The 15,989-nt window shown below is 43.7% G+C and overlaps 1 protein-coding gene across 1 annotated transcript; it reads right to left on the bottom strand.

Moving 5' to 3' along the window:
• Positions 1–1,114: 1,114 nt before the first annotated feature.
• Positions 1,115–14,821, bottom strand: RAB43 (RAB43, member RAS oncogene family). Its single transcript, XM_021530444.3, has 3 exons — positions 14,567–14,821; positions 6,962–7,145; positions 1,115–6,438 (listed from the first exon to the last, which is right to left on the bottom strand). The coding sequence occupies exons 1-3, from the start codon at positions 14,774–14,776 to the stop codon at positions 6,185–6,187; spliced, it is 648 nt and encodes a 215-aa protein (XP_021386119.1). The 5' UTR covers positions 14,777–14,821; the 3' UTR covers positions 1,115–6,184.
• Positions 14,822–15,989: the final 1,168 nt, after the last annotated feature.

Genomic DNA, 15,989 nt, shown 5'->3' with positions numbered 1-15,989 from the left:
GAAGCAGAAGCAGCACCTGGAGTACAGGTAAGAATTTCTGTAACCTAAGAATCACATTTTCAATAGGATTTGGGATTGGTGTCTTGTTTTATGGAGTTGTATCTGGGAAAATGCTTTCTGCTACTTCAACACCTAACTTCCTGCCCACAGATGTGGAGAAAAAATATTCAGTTAACTTAAACTATAAAAAATACAGGTATTTTCCTGCAGGTACAAACTACATAGTGAAAAGTCAGTTCACCAGAGCAAATGAGAAATGGTTGTAGTGTGTGTAGATGTCTTGTACCCAAAGTATTTCGTTTTCTTAGAGAATTCCAGGAAATGAGAAAAAAAATTTAAGTGCTCATCTCATGCACTTAAAACAAGCCATTAAAAGGAAAAGTTGGGTTTTTTTCCCCATGCAGATTTAGAAACTCCAGTATAAATGTGTAGAACATGAGAAAATCCAGGTCAACCCCTCCCAGGAGCAGGAGATGTTACTCATGACACCTGCACGATTTCCCTCTCTCACCAATTCCCCAGCACACCAGTGCCAGGCTGGTCACAGCCACAGCATCTCAGCAGTAAAAACGTGTCCTTAAAGAGAATAAAGTGACAAATTCAGCTGCACCCAGCACTCTGAGGAGCCAGCTCTGGAGCCTGGCCATTGCACTGACTCCTCTTTTGACACCTGAGGCTTTACTGAAGCAGCAGACAATGCAAACCAAGAAATTCAGTATTTGGCTCCTGCAGATCACAAACTCCCATCTGCTGACGTTCAAATTAAAGAGCCAAGCAAAAAGAAAGGGGTGTTGCTTTGTTTAATTTACAGCACTTCAACCAAATCCAGGATCTAAACACTCCCCAGGGGAGGTACAGTTGTTAATTGTTCACACTTAATTGCAAGCACTGAAAAAGGTATGTGCACTCCTCCAACACTGAGAATTTCAGATTTCATTTCTCATCTTCCAGACAGCTCTGCTGGAGAGTTTGCTAAGTGGGAACAATTGAAAGTACATGCATTTCTGGAAGTGATGAAGATTTGGGAGGATTAGAGGAAGTTATTTCAGCACCATTTGTTTAATTAAGGGTACATGAGGTCATATCTTGTGTAAAAGTAGACCATACAACACTGTAGGATAGGATATATAATTTCTTAGAATTGATTTTTCTGATCATATACCACAAGGTACCCGTATAAAATAACAACAAAAGGTATTAATTGCCAAATGTTTAATTAAACCTTTTTAATGATACACAGTGCAATATATCCACTACTTTGCTAAAATTCACAACAAAAGCAGGTTTCATGTTTAAAAATACTTTTCATAATAAATTCATAAATAGATGAAGGTAAAGTATAAAAAATTACCGTAGTATGCAAGCTTGCTCCCTTGTCTCCTCATATTCAAATCATTTCGTCAGTATTGTGATAAGAAAGTTTAAAAGCAAAATAGATACTGATGATTAGAAATGTACAGCCTGCATCTCTCGAAGAAACCTTGAAAAGCAACAGATTTGTCCTAGAAAATGCAGAACCATTTTAACACTGTTATCACCCAAACCCCTGAAATAATTTTGGAATGCAGTGAATGAATTCAATATGAATTAGAGATTTTTTCCTTCCCCCCCAGAGGTGTGTGTGAGCCAGACTGGCTGGGATGCTCCCTTCTCTGGAGTTGTGGGGTTTTTACCTGTCAGATCTCAGCGAGTGAGGCACAGGAGAGGGAAAATCTGGCTGACAGCACAGAACACATCTGCCTATCAGAAATCTCAAAGAGAAATCTTTAAAAACACTTACAAAGAACTAAATTCACCTTCTGCTCAGTACCAGCCTGTATCTACTTTCTGTCTGGCAGGCAGGACAGGGTCTGGTGTTCCCCACTGACTTCCCCTGTTTTGGGAATGGTTTCTGTGTCTCACATCATTCCAACACAACTCTGTGGGAAATCTTTGATACTGCACCACCAAACCCTATTAGCAAAATTATTCTCATCAATATTATCACTCTCCTAAGAAAGCATTTATTTTGTCAAGTATCAATCTACTTTTCACACTTTATCTATTTTAATATCATTTATAAAGGGAAAGATCTTAGTTACGCACAGCATTGAACTACGAAATGAACATGAAAAACGCAGAAAAATCAAGATGCTCTGTCTTTCACATTAATGATTTTCTTTCTCTGATAATTATTTCCCTTTAGTGCAAAACCATTTCCACACAAGTTCTGTGCTTTATTTGCAATGGTATTGAGATGCTTTTGAAGACATTGGGAGGCATCTGTCTGCAGCTTTCATGTCTGTGTAAATTCAGCTCTTGGCTCACTTTTAAAAAATGTCTTCAAGTTTTCAAGACAAGTTTGCATGCCATGCCCAAAGGACAATCTTCCAAACCCTTGTTTTCACATATGACAGTCTAGGCACCCAAAAGGAGCAAGAGCTCTGCTTTTGGTGAAGCTCCTGGAAATCTATCAGTATTAGCTAATAGGAAAGCTTTTAGTGCTTTTAGCTGGGCTTCATTTAGATTTTCACCCCTAAAAAACCTGCTTGCCAGCACAGTGACAGTAAGAAAATCATCAGGACTTCTCCTCTCTTAAGTATGCTCATTTTTCTCAAATTCTGCTTTGCAAAGCAAATGTTAGCAGGTTTCTAGGCCTATATATTTTGTTTTATATTTGCATAATTATAAATATTTGTACAAGTTCCACCCTTGATGATGGACTGGATGAGAAACTGGAGATAAAATTAGCTTAAAATTAATACAAAGGGTAACAAAGGCTCCTGGGAACCACATTCTGCTGATGATTTCATTTCAGTATCTGCTTCTGCATTCCACTCCCAAGTGCTACAAGGCAGAAATCAATGTCCCCTTCTGTGCTTTTGTAATATTTTTGCACACTCTGGTACTGCCAAAAAGACATTATAAATACAAGTGCAAATACATGATCAGCCAAGGGGATCTGCTAAAAAGCAATTACTGCACCATAGCCTTGTTAATGTTCAACTGGCAGTAAACAGATTTCTTGGCAAATGTTTATGCTGTGAACTCTGAACAAGCACTACTGAATTATTCACTTGATGTACATCAGTGCCCATTTATACCCTGAGAGGTGAAACTCAGGTTTTTGCCCGTAAATCACAGGTTTATTGCTCCTCACTCTTCACCCAGGTAGTCTTTTGGTTTCCATAGAATTAAAGGAGTAAAACCAACAATCTTTCTAAAGCCTGAATTCCACAGCTGTGTGTGAGTCCCAGGTTTGATAAAGCCTTCAGCAGGGCAGTGAAAAGCTCCACATTTACTGTTTATTTCTGGTCAAGGAGCTCTCAGCCTAGTGGGTAGTGAACAAAGGAAGAGTTTGATAATCAAAGTAAACTTTAACTACGGACAGCCCAAGCACCTCCAGCTGCTAACCTACGAAATAAACCAGATCTTCAAGTGTCTTCTGAAAAAAATTTAAAAAGCCCAAAAAACCAAGTCTTATTCTATTTCTTTTGTTCAGCTAGGAGGGCATGCAAACTTGTACTCCACTTGTTACAACACAGAAGAGCCAAGAGTTAAAACACAAAACTGATTTAAAACCATGGTTTTAGTTTTCTGGAGGAAACTGGAAACAAATTGGAATTGGTGCCTTCATTTAAAGTACAGCAAACAAATCACTGCTGCTGCACATTTTCTGACTGAGCCAGACTGACCTGCAGACAGAGCCTCATCCTTTAAGCCTAGTTTAAGAAATAAATCCAGGCAAATTGTAATGAAAAGTGTAGTGCCTGGTCTAATTCTCCTTATTCACTAAACAAACCTCAAAACAAAGAAAATGGATCAGTAATTCCTCAGTTCATCTATTGTAAAAACACCATCATTCACTGGCTGCACTGGAAGGAGGATTTATGTTCATGTTGCTTCTTGTTCCAGTTTTAAGATGAGTTACTATGTAAACTATGGATTTCAGTCTGAGAAGTAGCAATACTGTTCTTAAATGCATATGGGTTTTTCTCAGCATTCAATAATTTGGCACTAATGCTGCAGGTGGTGGGGGCTGAGCTCATCTGGGGCTCCCTGCTCAAGCAGAACTGCAGGACCATGACCTACAGATTCAAACTGTCATGGGTCATGACAGAAAGTTAAATGTTTGCAAATATTCTGTACCTCACCAGCAGGAAAAGCAGTCACTTGGTTTTAGCTTGGACTGTCTTCACAGTTTCTCCTGAGAGCAGAATATAGGGAATACACCAACAACTCCAGGGTGTGGAAATTCCCATTTTCATTCCCATTCCCAAATGTCTAACTTGGCATTTACTGCCTACTATCTTTGGAAGTAGGAATATCCTGGAAAACCACCCAAAACCACTACCAAGTGCTGCAGCTCAGCCTGCCTTTCTGTAGAAAATATCAGAACTGTGAAAACTATACTAGTTGAAAAATTTAAGGCCTTTTCATTCTCACAACTATAAAATCTGAAAACTAACTCTTGAGACAGAAGCAAACAGGCTACAAAGCACACATTACTCCTCAGTTATCTCCCTCACAGTTTAAAAAACCAGAAAGAGGGGTTCAATATTTGCTACAGGAAGATGAATAGGATTAAAACTGGTATCCATTAGCCCTTTCCTAAATCTTCCTAATTTTCATGACACTAGATAAGTTGGATGACTGAACTTGGATGAAGTGCAGCCCCCACAGCAAAACAATTCAAGTCCTTTCTGATCTGGATTTTTCAAAGAGACAAGACCTTCACTTCAAATGGTGCTTCTTGAAAGTGACTCCTTCAAATTATCAGGATTGCAAAAATTGCTTGTCATACCTGAACACCTCTGCTTCATCTGCAGAGTTTAAAATATTGCTGCTCCTGCTCTCTTTGCAAATCCACTTTTGTAAGGTGCCTGAGAGTGTAACTGCAGAGGAGTCCATCAGAACCTCAGCTACATCTACAAGGTACAGAGCTGCATCTGAAAGAACTGCATTATGAAATCTATTTTACTTTATGTAGACTTTTGATCCACTATGATGGATCAAAAGTCTACATAAGACTTTTCCTGCTGAGTGTTTTAAAGAAATGAAAAGCAGCTGGTAACTTGTGATAGGGAGAGGGGAACATCTGGGTACAAAGCTGGGAGAGAATCACTCAAAAAGACACTGGTTTCTCACAACCAAGAAGTCACAATCATGCAGTTCTTAGCTATTCTGAGGTCTTCTTTCCCATTATATGCCCATGCAGTATTTAAAGAGATGGTTTAAAAAACAAAACCAATAAAAAAATCAAATCCACTTATGCACTCTGGTAATGTAACATGAAATGTGTGACCAGAATGCACCCTGTATTTGACCATTAGGCACATGGCAAGAGATCTTGGCTACAGTCAGTTCAAGATTTCTCCAGTTCCCGTTTCCAGTGGTGCAGGTCTTGAGTTGTGGAATGAAATGATGAGACCTGAGGGCAAAATCTCAGTGATGCTTCCGCCTGGAAAAAGAAGCCATCACTGTGCAAACAACAGGCAAATGAAATGCATCTTCCCTCTCCTCAGGGCTGCTTTAAATCACCACCCTGGTCCAGTGACAGTGCTCAGGCTGGTTTTGCTTTCTGTTAAAACACTAATTTCAAATGATAACAAAACCTGAGAGAAGCTCCCCCACCTGGGCCTGCTTCAACAATAACTAGCAATCCATATGCCCTAGGACAGGTGGCTGCTATTTGGTCCTGTAATCAAAATCTTGGCTATTATGGCCCTTGAAATACCATTATCAAAGACCCTGACACTTCCTGGTCACTGGTGGAGTTTTGAGGATTTGAAGGGATATTGTCAGAACTGTCTATTCCAAAAGTCACCTCCTTTGCCACCAGTCCCATGGTAAATGCTCAGACCTTTGGGTTTGCATCAGTCTCTTCCTCAACCAAATGTCTTCCCACCCCAAATACCAAGTTCAAAGTAGTTCCATCCATTTTTGTAACTTGTATGAAGGTTACAGAAAATAAAACCGTGGGGACAAATGTTGAGTAACTTTTTCAGAGGGTTTGACTTTTACGACCACCTCTCTGAAGTCCCTTTTTAAAAATAAGACACCAAAGCAAACAGGATTGTGTCTAACTTCTACAAAATTGCTGGTTTCACAGGAAGAGGAGGAGAATATGGCTACCATGCTACTCAGCATTAGGGTGAAGCACCATCTAAACTCCAGTAAAGTTAGGGATATCAGCTAGCTCTTATCAGCAACCACACCCCCAGCCTTCCACAACGTCTTTGCTGTCAAGCTTGATGCTGTCAGTGTTCTTCTCACTGAACATGGGCCCTCCGTGCCTCATCATCAGCTCTGTGGCCATCTTCACAAACACCTCCTCCACGTTGCTGGAGTCCTTCGCCGAGGTCTCTATGGCACAGATGATGTTGTCATAGTGTTCAGCCAGGCTCTGAGCTTCTTCCAGCTGAACCTCTCTAAGGTCACTTAGGTCAGACTTGTTTCCTGGAAGGAAAGGGAACAACACAGGGATTTAGAACAGCTTTTTTGTCACAGGAAGCACTTGGCAGGAGGGTCGCGGGTTGCCCAAGGAAGCTGAAGAATTTCTATTCTGTAGATTTTCAAAATGTGACTGAAAAGGCCCTGACCAACCTGACTCTGGCTTTGCTGTGAGCAGGAGCTTGCACTGGATAATCTTCCCAGCCCTTTCCAACATATATTTCTGTATTACCCATAGAGAGCAGGAAAAGTAACTGAAGAGTGTTGGATGTAGACCCTAACAGAACAGGCTAGAAATTGAAGTTAAAACCATTCTGTGAAAACAGCAGCTGTCTGCTGATTCCTAGGGAAATCCAGAATGGTACTGCTGTTGTATTAGCAGCTCTACAGGCCCCAAGAGCCCCATCCAAGTCCAAAACATTCAGCTCTTTCAGTAAAACTTCCAGTTGGGTCTATTGCACACACCTTAACTGCAACCAAAACCAAAAGCTGTGGCCACGTTACACAAGCAGTGGCACTCCCAACTCACCAATCAGTAGCTGCACGATGTTGGAGCCAGCATACTTCCTGACATCCTCGATCCAGCGAGGGATGGACAGGAAGGAGCCCCTCTTGCTGATGTCGTAGGCCAGGATGGCCCCGTTGGCGCTGCGGTAGTAACTCTGCGTGATGGTCCTGAACCTCTCCTGGCCCGCCGTGTCCCAGATCTGCAGCTGAGGGGACACAGCAGGGTCAGACACAGCCCACAGTGACCCACAGTGACATGTGGAGAATTCAGGACTCCTGGACAACTGACCAATATGATTAAGCAGAAGCTGTTTATTGTTTACATTATGCACTTTTTTACAGATTCTATCTCTACTGCACACTGATCACACATTTCTTATTGGTGCCTTTGTCTTGTCCATGTGTTCCATGTGCACCTCTCAGAATATGGGACTGGTTACAGTCCAGGTGGCTCACAGCTCTCTGCTATCTCTTTCTTGTGGTCTTGGAATTCAGTTTCTTAGCTTCTTCTTTCTTATTTTTGCACAGTTTATGTCTTAGTAGCATTGATGAATTTCAGAGGGCCCTGAGAAAATTCTGATAAGAACATTTACAAGTGGAATGGCTGGTGCACACTGCAGTCTGAGTGGTTCAGATATATTGCTGCAGTGACACACTGTGACACACAGAAGCTGCTCTCCTCAACCAAATGAGAGGACTTGATCCAAGAGCCTTGATCCAAATCTCCTGTATATGCAATGCATTCTAGCCCTGTGTTTATCTAGCCTTTTGTACATGATCTAAGGATGAGAATATATGCTTGAGAACCTTGATATAAACATATATATAATAACTACATGAGTATGTATATATATACATATACACACACATATATATATCTACATAATCTAAGCTGAGAATTTGGCTGCTCCAAATTTATACCTGCATCAGTTGGGATCCTGGTTTCCTGCCAGCAAGCTCCTTCTGTGGCAGATTTTGGAACTCTCTTGTGTGCCCAGCCCCAGCCCTTTGCCACCCTTGGCAGCAGAACAGGGTGCCAGCCTGCAGCCAAGGTCACCTGGTGTGTCACTGCCTCTACAGATGGGTTTTGGCTACCACACCATCTGTGGCTCTGCCAGTTCTGCAGTGGGAAGGAACAAAGGCAGCAGGATGTGGTCACGTAATCTGAGAGCACTGAGGCTGTTTCAGAAGGAAATATGAGACAATTAAAAGAATATAGACAAAAGAGTGTGTAAACTAAATGCCAGCAATCCTAGGTCTCAATAAAGTCAGTGAAGGATCTGTCAGTCTCATCACCTGTCCTCTTCTGGGTGGTAAAATACACATTGCAACTGAGCAGGAAGAACTGCTTGGTTTATATACTTTTGCCTAAATCCAGCAGCATAAGAATTATGAGTTTGGTATCAGAGTTTGAGTCCTCAGTATTAGATGTTCCAGAGGAAGAAACAAAATAATTCAGAGGGGACAAACACAGTATGCTGTTCATAGGGAATTTCTTTGTAAATCCTGATGTTTTATAGGTTGTCTAATGTCCTGGAACATGATGGCTTATATTCCCGGATCTTTTAATCTAAAGTAACTGTGGATGTCCTTATCCTCAGTATAAATCTCTAATCCTTTCTGAATTTTCCAAAGCTCTTGGCTTCAATATATTGTCACACTATATATTGTGAAATGAAAGAACTTCCTTCTATGAATTTATGTTCTGTTGCACTTTCACTTCTCTATCCCCAAGTGATAAATGGGAGACCATTGCTTGTGTTTTTGTGCCATTTCTTATATTTTGCATCTCCACTGAAAGAGGACATAAGCAAATACTACTGGGGTTTTTAATCCTCCCATAGGGTGAACCTTTTATTTATGGTTTCCCCTTTCTCTGAACCTCCTCATTCTAAAGTGCTGTCAACACTTTAACACAATGTGCCAGTGCTATTTTACACTAAATAATATGGAATAATTTTTCCTTTTATTTCTTTTGCATAGTAGTGTTTTCTTTGTATCTTCTGACTGCTGCATTTTTGAGCAGCAGATTTCCCTTTGGGAAAGGCTGTGCTGATAAGATCTCATTTCCTGTGCTAAGCAAGCATTCAGATCCCAGCTGATATATGTACAGCTGAAGGGAATCAATCCCAGGAAAAAGGACTTCTCAGTGCTGGTAAGAGTATTCTCAGAGCAGGGAAAGGGACTGGAATGGACTCAGAAAACCACAAAGCAATGATTATTAAAGAAACAGATAATGGTTCAGAGCAGTCAGCAGCAATTAGCAGGGACCAGGAAATTGGGGGCAGGTTTATGGATGATCTCTGCACTCAGGTCTCCCACCAGCCCTTTGTGTTTGTTAAATCTCAGCACTTGATTAGGTCAAGTGCTAGAAAAGGCTAATGATGATTACCCAACTCTTGGGAAAGGCCTGAGGGATTCTGTGCACACAAACTGGAAACACTTGAATTAAGAAATAAAATTGTTTTGGCTTACACTTTTCGTGTGGTGTAAATAAAAGTGCAGAGTGACTGAGCTGAGAACAACTCCCCCTCCAGTTTGGAAGCTTGAAAACCTTGTCTGGTCACATCATTTGTAATTTAAATAATATCTTCTAGCATTAAGAACACACACTAGAGACACAGCAAGGAGGTATTATGAACCAGATTACTTAATGTAAAGCAAGTTGTATTTCTAAAGGAACAATACAGCTAGCTTGCTTTACAGCATCTTTAGAAAATTCTAAGAAAAATATTTCCATGTAACATTAATCAGCCTGATACACTGCTAACACTATTTTCTCCAACATGCCTACAGAGATAAATTTCACCGAATTCTACTGAAAAAGAATAATGACAACTATAAAAAAATACCAATCACAACTATAACTTTAGCCAGCTTTTGCATAGTAGAAATTTTATATAATATTTCTGTTAAACTGTATTTACAAGCATGTAATTCTTGAAAAAAAAAACAATTGAAAACTCTTTGGAAAAAAAAAATGTAGTCATAGTATTTCTCATTCCAAAGTCCCTCAGTTTAAGCTAGAAGTTAAATACCAAAAGAACTGTAGTAGCCACAGGTAATTAAAAAAGATATGCTCATGTATTCTTTTGTATTGTACAACTGTATGATGTATGTTGTAAATTACATAATTATTAATAATTTTAATTATTATTTATAAAATTAATTATATTTTAATAATACTTACTACTACTAATAATAATTACTTAATTACTAACACTATTTATTTATTTATTTGCTTCAGCTTTGTAAATAACATGATGGTAGCCACACCTGTCACTCAGTAACTTTTCAAAGCTGTTCCTGATTTTGTAATTACTTCGGCAACTCCTTTGGTGTAAGAAAGGCAGAGAGAAGTTGGGATTGCTGGAGAATTGTGCTGAATTAATTTGAAATTACTAATTAAAAACACCTATGAAATCGGAGATTAGTGGCAGGGGGACCACTGCTAGGAACAAGGGAGAACAGGGAGTAAAGACTCCTTGTTCAGAAGGAATATGGCAGAATAAAGGAGCCACCTTTCTCCTGCTAATTGTTTCACTGCTGAATACTCATTTACTCGCCAATGTTAATTGTTTCACTACTGAATATTTATTTACTCACAAAAGCTGGTTATTTTGATCTTCTCTGAGATTTGAACTTCTTGGACAGCCACACTCCTCATGGTGGCACATAAAGAACAGTGAGAGACACCAGAAAAACCTGGAACAAGGAGTGTTTCAATTGGATGGAAGGAGGAAAACAAAAGGTGGTAAAATTCAAGGAGGTTCTCTGGAAGATCATTCTGGGATGTCTGCTCAGGCTAACAGAAAGCAGATTTTGAGCTACAGGAACAGACAAAATGTTGAAGATAGTGAGTGACAGGTTGGCCAAAGAGCACAGTAAATTATCATTATCAAACAGGTCAACGTGGCTGCTTCTTGCATTGATAAACATATTATTTATCAAAGGTTAATGCTTAACAGATGGCCCCAAGACACAGTAAATCATTTCTCCTTCCCTTACTACCTACATAATTTATTAAGTACTTTCCTGATTCTTCTAAAGTATCACAAGAGTTCAGCTGTGCTTTTGCTTGTGGAGCAGCAAAAATCATGAGTAGGTGCATCCTCCAGCTGATACCTTCCTTTACAAAAATAGAAATGTCACTTTTGCAGCACAATTCCATAAAATTTCCCAGCAGTGAAACTGGACCTAAACACTGTGCTAAATGAATCTTGACCAACCGTGTCTGAATGCTGTCATCTCAAATGGCAAACAATAACATACATTCCTGTAGGCTGGCAAATCACAACACTTGCTCCTAAAAACATTTATTGAAACAGCCTTGCAACTTAATCCACGCAGTTTTTGCCAAAAGCAACGTCTCTGTAGCAGTGTATTTCAATTTAAAGTGATATTCATAGACAGAGCAGGCAGGATAAACTGTTCCATTCAAATGTTTCTCTACACAATTTTCAGAGAATGAGGACTCCCTCTTTTTCAGGAATGAAGTATTCCCATTTGCTGCAGGTTATGAGTGTCAAAAGAGTTGACAGAGAGCTACATTTTCCTCTGGATATCAAAGAATATTGCTTCCAATAGCTCTGCTTTTATCTGTGTAGCAAAGTTATTAAATCCCCAGTCAGGAGACAGGATAGTTAACAAGTCACAACTTTGTATGAATGGCAATTTGGCCAGATCATGGCACAAAATACATTTTGGGCCATTCTGAAAGGAATGCAGTTTACAGCCATGAGGCCTGAATCAAAGCCAATAATCTTGATAACATATGGGCTGCAAAAGCTTGTAAATGAAGAAGTGCAATGGTACATAAAGAAGTATTTGTTGTAAAAGGAATGTGTTTTCAACTGGTCTTCTGCTACTTTCTGAAAGTTATACTGAGGGAGAAAAACTATGGCATAGAGGAAAAAACACTTTATGTAAAACACTATGAAATGACAGCATAAAGTAGGCATTAAAGACAATTAATCAGCTCACAGGAAGTAATTCATCAAAAGAAAAAGACTTTTGTTATTACTAACCATGATTTATGGACTTGGACTTAGGAATGTCCTTGCCTATCATTATGTAAAATCTTGGTTCCAACATTTTATAAATATCTTTTCTTACAGTGACATAACAGTTATAACATGTTTTTGTTCTGTTTGCCAGATTTTTTTCTATCACCCAAAGAACAATTTTATCAATAGGACTTTAATCACTATGCATTAAGTGATTAACACCACTTTTGAGTGATTAACAAGACCAACTTTTAGGCACTCCACTCCAGGATTTAGCCAGCTAGGAAGGATGGCTTTTAGAGAAAGTAGTATGCCACAATTTCAAACAGCATGTACTAGAACATTTCTTTTAATGAAGACAGCCTGCAGACATTTCACAAAGCTGATCTCTTTCTATATGAAATTTAGTCAAAAGCAGAAGTGTATGGAACACGTGAGACACTTGAAAGAAACAGCTGCAAGGTGCAAGGAAAGCCTCAAGTCTCATAAATAATTTTTAAAAAGTTATTTGCAGCACCTTAACCTTCAGTATTAAAAAAAAAAAAAAACTACATCAAAAGAGAGACCTAAAATCCTTGGGTTCCAAATGTTTCAGAAACATTATGTAACTGTGACAGGAACATCTGAAGTTTGAAACAGAAAGGGGCATATTTAACCTTAAATTGTTTCAATCTCAAGTGTTGCTGGGTTCCAGTACTACCCTTAGCCAGACTGAAAATGAAGTTGAGGCCACTGGGGAGGTGGAACAAGTTTTTGTAGACACTTTGTTCTGAAGGAATTTCTAAAGATGAGCCTCCAAAACATTACAACAAGAAGAATTTTCTCATTCCTGCACCACTGTTTGCTAAATAGAAAACAATACTGTCCTGAGGAGCATAAACCCCTACCAGAATCAAAGCAGCAGACAAATACCTGGCCCGGTTTTGTGAGGCAAGAATTGCAAGCAGAGTGTCTAAGGGAGCTCAAAAAGAAAATACTTCCTTATTTCCTGTTTCCAAAAGCATGCTGAGCAAACCTAACCCAGGTTAGATGGGCTGCTCTGAAATCTCAACTGGAAAAGTCTGATATAAACTTCACACACCTTAACTGACCAAACAAAAAAACCCTCCAAGCAAATACTGTCACATTCAGGCTGTGCCCCTGACCCAGCAGCTGACAAAAGCATTTGTAAGGTCAACCAGCAAGTGTTGGATTAATTTCCCTAAAGTAATACTTAAAATACTCTTCTTCAGTATTTGCATCCCTCTTTTCTTTCCTAAGTGGAAGTACAGAACAGGCTGAAGAAAAAGAAAGCTTCAAGACCTTGCACTTTCTGCCTTGTTTTTGGTAAAACACTTAGAAATAACACACAGGTTTTGTTACAGCCAGGTTACTAATCCTGGAATATCCAGGTGTAAGCAGTGACAATATGAAGAAGCACACCTGGGAGGTTTGGCTGATTTCCTGGGGTACTCCTGAAGTCCCTGGCACCAGGAACAGACACATTTGTCACTTTCTATGTGCCCAGCATTTAACAGAGGCAGGTTTCTACCTTAAAGGAGAAACCCCACTCCTCACTTGCCAGAAAGTGAGGAAGAGGCACTGACAGCACAAACAGAAAACCTGAGTTTGCACTTCAGCCCCTCAACCCCAGACAGATGTGACAGGGAAAGGTGTGACACTAACAAGGAAATAAACACTGCTGCAGGGTATGGCTGTGAAAGTGCTAATCCCTGTCTTTCCCTAAAAAATGCCAGCCTTCATTTCTGTTTTCTGCAGCTTTCTCACCTTAATTCTCACCAAAGTTAATTTACAAGAAAAAAACAACAGAGAACTTTGACACCTACTTTGGTAAGCACAGGCCAAAACTAACCACATCACTATATCTGTCTGTCACAAGCTTTACAATTCCATCATCTTCCTCCAGGCAGTGACTGAATTAAATGCTTTTTAGTCTAACTGGGGGTAAGGATAGCTGCAGGACCCCATTCTGGAGGGGCTGGTGAAGGGATTGATCCCAGTTTAAAGCATCTACTATAAACCGTAGATTCTTTAAACATTTTCTCCCAGCTGTTCACTTGCACTCCTGTGCTCAGAGGGTGAGAACAGTTGCAGGGAATCTGTGCTACTGAGAATAGATCCACGGGGTACATGTACTAGGCTCTTCAAGCAACCAGCTGATTTCCTCCAGCATAGCCGAAAAAAAAAAAAAAAAAAAAAAAAAAAAAAAAAAAAAAAAGCAGATGTCAAATTTAGAGTTTATTGAGTCTATAAAGAAGAGCCGTAAAAACGGCACTTCCTGTGACACCCTGTAACCAGGGTCTTAAGATAACAGCATGCCTAATTTAAGAACCATCTCTCGGTCTGCCAGCTCCACATCCCTTTCTGGAAAGCCGGCAATCCAGCTGAGCTGAGCTTTCCTCTGGCTGGTAAACAAGCGGCGGCCAGACCGCAGCCCGAGCAAGCAGCGGCGGCGCGGCCGCTGCAGCGCGGCCGGAGCGCGGGGGCGCGGGCCGGGCCCGGGCTCGGCGGAACCGGCCCGGACGCGCTCGGCGCCGCCCGGCCCGTCCGGCAGCGGCTCCGGGCCGCCGGAATCCCGCCCGGGCCCGGCCCGCGGGCACGGCGGGCCCGGCGCCGCTCACCTTCACCCGCTTGCCCTGGATCTCCAGGCTCTTCATGGTGAAGTCCACGCCGATGGTGCTGCCCTGCCGCTCGGAGAAGGCCCCGGTCTTGAAGCGCTGCACCAGGCAGGTCTTGCCCACGCTGGCGTCGCCGATCAGCACCAGCTTGAAGAGGAAGTCGTAGCTCTCCTCGGGGTCGGGGCCGGCGCCCAGCGCGGCCGCTCCGGGCATGGCGGGGCGCTGCGGCCGAGGGCAGCCGGCTCTGCGCGGCTCTGCGCAGCGCCCGCCGGCCCCGCTCCGCCCGGCCTGCCCGGCCCGGGGACCGCCCTGCCCGGCCCCGGGACCGCCCTGCCCGGCCCCGGGGACCGCCCTGCCCGGCCCGGGGACCGCCCTGCCCGGCCCCGGGACCGCCCTGCCCGGCCCGGGGACCGCCCTGCCCGGCCCGGGGACCGCCCTGCCCGGCCCTGTCCGGCCCCGGGACCGCCCTGCCCGGCCCCGGGACCGCCCTGCCCGGCCCGGGGACCGCCCTGCCCGGCCCCGGGACCGCCCTGCCCGGCCCCGGGACCGCCCTGCCCGGCCCCGGGGACCGCCCTGCCCGGCCCCGGGGACCGCCCTGCCCGGCCCCGGGACCGCCCTGCCCGGCCCTGCCCGGCCCCGGGACCGCCCTGCCCGGCCTGCCCGGCCCCGGGACCGCCCTGCCCGGCCCCGGGACCGCCCTGCCCGGCCCCGGGGACCGCCCTGCCCGGCCCCGGGACCGCCCTGCCCGGCCCTGCCCGGCCCCGGGACCGCCCTGCCCGGCCTGCCCGGCCCCGGGACCGCCCTGCCCGGCCCCGGGGACCGCCCCTGCCCGGCCCCGGGACCGCCCTGCCCGGCCCTGCCCGGCCCCGGGACCGCCCTGCCCGGCCCGGGGACCGCCCTGCCCGGCCCTGCCCGGCCGGGCTGTGAGGGCTTCGGGCCGGGTCGGTCGCTGCCCGGGGTCGGTCGCTGCCCGGGGTCGGTCGCTGCCCGGGTCGCTGCCCCGGGAGCGGTTTCGGCCGCAGGTCCGTGTGTGGCGGTGCCACCACCCTGAGCCATCGTGTGTGAGCCGACACGCGGGAGGGTTCCTGACGAGGCATGAATGGGTGCCTGGGCGGAGGATCCGCGCATGCCGATGTTGGTCGGCGTCCTCGCCGCAGTGGCAGACTTTTGTGTTGTGTTCTGCTGGCTTTGAGCGTTCCTTTTACAGAAACAAACAGGTGCTGTTGCCGCTCAGCCTGCCAGGAAGCGCGGCTGGCTTGCCTCGCTGGCTTTTCGCTTTCAGGTCGGAGCGGCGTGCGGTTTGTTTCCATAGGCACAGGGCTATGGTTCTGCAGCCCTGCGAGGTGCCGTGCTGCTGAGAGACGGCTTTGGAGCTGTTAACATCCAGCTACATGTCTGACATGGGTGTGTGTGACTAGCATATCAC

Source organism: Lonchura striata, chromosome 12, assembly GCF_046129695.1.
Source record: "Lonchura striata isolate bLonStr1 chromosome 12, bLonStr1.mat, whole genome shotgun sequence".
Classification (NCBI taxonomy): Eukaryota; Metazoa; Chordata; class Aves; order Passeriformes; family Estrildidae; genus Lonchura; species Lonchura striata.
Note: the sequence above shows the minus strand (reverse complement) of the source record. Positions and strands in the feature narration are given on the sequence as shown.

Excerpts from the sequence above, each read along its gene's own strand:
- RAB43 (XM_021530444.3), bottom strand. The coding sequence starts at position 14,776 with ATGCCCGGAGCGGCCGCGCTGGGCGCCGGCCCCGACCCCGAGGAGAGC. Across the intron at positions 7,146-14,566 it reads TCCAGGGCAAGCGGGTGAAG|CTGCAGATCTGGGACACGGC; the intron begins GTGAGCGGCGCC and ends GTGTCCCCTCAG. Across the intron at positions 6,439-6,961 it reads CATCGTGCAGCTACTGATTG|GAAACAAGTCTGACCTAAGT; the intron begins GTGAGTTGGGAG and ends CTTTCCTTCCAG.